The following is a 3,739-nucleotide window of genomic DNA, read 5'->3' as shown; positions in this document are numbered from 1 at the left end:
CATCTGATGTAGATTCAATCTTTTCATCAAAGCTATCTATAATGGCGTCCGGGACGTCGTGTAGGAGCTGGGAAAAATGCATTAGTTTCTGAGTTGCTAAGTGAGGTATTACTCCCATTTACCCATGTGGACTTTTTCAATTTCTGTATCCATTCTCCCGCTGAGTCAAAAAGTTGAGAACTGTATTCAACCAGGGTTTTATTACCCTCCTTAATCTTGTAAAAACCTTTTAGGTCTCTCACTATATCTCTGTATTCCTGTGTTCCATAGGCTGCCCTCAGAAATGCTTGTAATTCGTTCCATGACTGGCATTTTGTGTATTGGAAACTATGTCAGTGATAGGCCAAATACTCTTTATTGAAATCTGACATAATCTTTAATTCTTTTGGCGTTTAAGTAGTTATTCACTCCCTCAATAAAGATTTGCACTGGCTGGGCCAGAACGCTGTCAACAATGCTCCGAAAAGAGCTAACTCCTGCACTTATACTCGTAATTTTATGCAAGAAATTATGATCACTGTTAACTGCTTCGGCCATTTTGTCTTCTTTATAATTCAGGATTCGCCCTGCCCTCAATAACATCAATATATTTATCCCCACACAAACCACCAACACAAAAGTGATAATGTAATATTCACCCAACAAAAAGAAAAAAAATGCACATACCACTATTTCTCTGAGTAAATGCTTCTCGAATCTGCAGGAAGAAATCCCTGATACCATTTCACGGCCATGGTTATCAGTTGTCCGTACTGTTACAAGCTCAAAAGCTGAGAGCAAATCTGTGTCATTGCAACCGCAGAAAATGCAAAGAGATGAGAGAGAAAGAAAATGAGGGGCAGGCCTTCGCTTCTCACTCAGTATTTCCTGACTTTGCGTCTGTCACTGCATTGCAATTAAAAGCAAACCACAGAAAAATAAGAATGAAATACACCTGTGAGCAAATTTTTGACATAAAAAATAAAATGAAATGTTTAACACGTACTCCTTCATTAATGAGCGGTACATTAAATACATTGAAGTCGTCTGCTTCCACATTAGCACGTATATATACATGCAACCACGAATAACTAATACACTGATAATCACCATAAATTGGCCCGCCCCATAATCATTACACCATAATTTCCGCTGCATTTACAACACACATTATATCCACACACTCTTTCCAACATCACTGCCTTGAGAGGCTGTTCTCCGAGGAATGGTTACTTATGACTTAAATTATCCTGACCATATAATTGAGAAAGTAATTCACAAAGCAAACATAATTTTCTACCAACCCCCTCAAAACAAGACCAAAGAGACACCCAACAATAAAATAAAAATTCCTCGCCTGGACAGGATTAAGAGGTGACTCAGACCCTCAGAAAATCTAACCCTTTTGCATTTACTTACCTATACATCTTAGCCAAATCCCTGAATAACGTCCAACAAAAGACATTCCCCAAGGAAACAGGGGTTTATGAAATCCCATGCCAGGAGTGTGACCAATCTTACATCGGATTTACAGGAAAATCACTTCCCCAGAGATTAATACAACATAAACGGTCAGTTAGGTATGGACACCAGAACTAAGCTACTTTCAACCATATAACTGAACATAACCATAGAACAAACTGGAATTTGTCACATATAATTTATAGCAGCAACTGCCGGTACAAGAGTCAAATGATGGAATCGGCCTTAATAAAAGAGAGGCAGGTAGTGAACATCTCAAAAGGAGCATGGGATTCATACGTGAACGACAAGGTTTTCATTCAACCAACGCTTAACCCTTTAACGACCAGAGATCCCGTTTGGGATCTTTAAAACACCTACTTTCGGGTAGTCGTGGTGAACAAGTTTGAGCTTGTATGAAATTGACGCTTTGGCAACTCATAGCTACACTCCTCTGCTCTTCGAATCAACCAATCAGAAGCCACCAGGCCCTCGCACAAAGGCTGGAGGGCCTTCGACAGACACCTCAGTCGTGCGCAAGTTGGAAAACAGTCAAGACGTGTCGCAGTAACCTCCAAGTTCCCCCCCCCCCCCCCCCCCCGAACTTCGTAATCATGGTAAGTACACAGTGACTGTGGGATAGTGAAGCCTAGTGATATGCTTACCTTTTGATGTTGGTTTGAAGGGCTGTAGTGTTACTGACGTGTCGTAGTGACTAAAAACAAAAGTATAGATCCCATGCGGGATACTTCGGTCGTTCTTAGGAGGACCACGCTCATCCCATGCGGGATGTGTCGGACCGTAACGGTTACAACGGCCAGTAGAATACGACATCAAATAATTTTTTTTAGTGCTTGTTTTAGACATTTGTGAATAATTTTAACAATATTTCTAGATATAACAGTGATGATTTATAGATGTTAGGCTCATGTGCATATAAATAATTACCTTACAAGGGATTGAATGATAGGTTTTTGTTAGGGAAAGTTACGTTTTTTTTCATTACATGATTTTAAAATAGTTTTTTTAATTTTTGCAGTTACAAAGCAGTATGTTTTCTGGGCAACGCAATGCTGCATTGGAGACTCAGGAACGTGTACCATGGGTAGCCCCTGACGACGCTGAATCAAGTGATATCGATGTGAGCCCTTTGGACATTGAGAGTGATGATGACGACCCTACCTACGTTCCTGACGAAGGCCTTACTCAGGACGGTGCCTTTGACCTTCCTAACTCTAGAGGTTAGTATGAGACATCCTTAGAGAGAGAGAGAGAGAGAGAGAGAGAGAGAGAGAGAGAGAGAGAGAGAGAGAAATGGTTTGTAAACAATGGGTATTTTAAAAACTTATTTGTTTACTTGCATACTCACTGACATACACGTGCACACACATGCACACGCACATGCATACTCACTTGACATACACATGCACACACACATGCATGTACACACAAGCACACATGCATGCACACACAAGCACGCATGCATGCACACACAAGCACATATGCATGCACACATGATTCATTTACTGTTTCACTAATGTTACTTTATTCTTGTTTCAGATTGCAAGGTCAATGTTGTCCCTCAAGCGATGCCTATGGAAGAGGAACCTGAGCCTAACCCTAAGAGGTCTCGTGCTGATGAATGGAAGAAGGAAAACATTGATATCCATGCCCTGCCCAACTACATTCCTCAGAAGCCTGGTGCCAGGAATTCTCTTGGCACCAGAGATTTTGCTTTGCCAAGAAGGGGCCAACAGGCAGTTTTGCAAAATATTGAGACACGCCAGAATGCCACTGCCCTACACATGCCAAAGCGTGTGACCATGAGGCAGACCTGCAAGTTCTGTTCTGGTGCAGGCCACATCCACAGTTCCCGCTGGTTGTGTGAGGATTGCAAGGTTGCCCTTTGCCTTACTGAAGAAAGGAATTGTTTTGCTTTGTTCCATAAGATTTCTAAGTAGGTTGTTTGTTATGATAGTTGTTTATAGTGTTTTGTGTATTTTTATACTATTTTTGTATTAGAGTTTTTGATTAGAGTTTTTTATAGAGTTTTCTGTATTTTTATACTATTTTTTTTTATCTAATGTATATTTATTTTTATATTAATTAAATTGTAATGCCATATAAGTGTTTCTATTATACATTGTGGAACAAAAAAAATGAATAAATAATAATAATCATATGATTTATGGGCAAATTAACCCTCTTACGCCGATTGGACGTATTAAACGTCGAGTCAAAATGTCTCCCGTATGCCGATTGGACGTATCATACGTCGGCTCAAAAAAAGTTTTTTTAA

At 40.0% G+C, this 3,739-nt stretch overlaps 1 protein-coding gene across 1 annotated transcript; it reads left to right on the top strand.

Annotated features, from left to right (window-relative positions):
* The first annotated feature begins 2,466 nt into the window (after nucleotides 1-2,466).
* On the top strand, nucleotides 2,467-3,471 carry LOC135197058 (uncharacterized). The gene is made up of 2 exons (XM_064224004.1): nucleotides 2,467-2,681; nucleotides 3,001-3,471. Exons 1-2 carry the CDS (start codon nucleotides 2,492-2,494, stop codon nucleotides 3,399-3,401), a joined length of 591 nt encoding a protein of 196 aa, XP_064080074.1. The 5' UTR covers nucleotides 2,467-2,491; the 3' UTR covers nucleotides 3,402-3,471.
* The last annotated feature ends 268 nt before the right edge of the window (nucleotides 3,472-3,739 follow it).

Source organism: Macrobrachium nipponense, chromosome 23, assembly GCF_015104395.2.
Source record: "Macrobrachium nipponense isolate FS-2020 chromosome 23, ASM1510439v2, whole genome shotgun sequence".
NCBI classification, from domain to species: Eukaryota; Metazoa; Arthropoda; class Malacostraca; order Decapoda; family Palaemonidae; genus Macrobrachium; species Macrobrachium nipponense.
The sequence above is the reverse complement of the archived record's forward strand: the minus strand, read 5'-3'. Positions and strand labels throughout refer to the sequence as shown.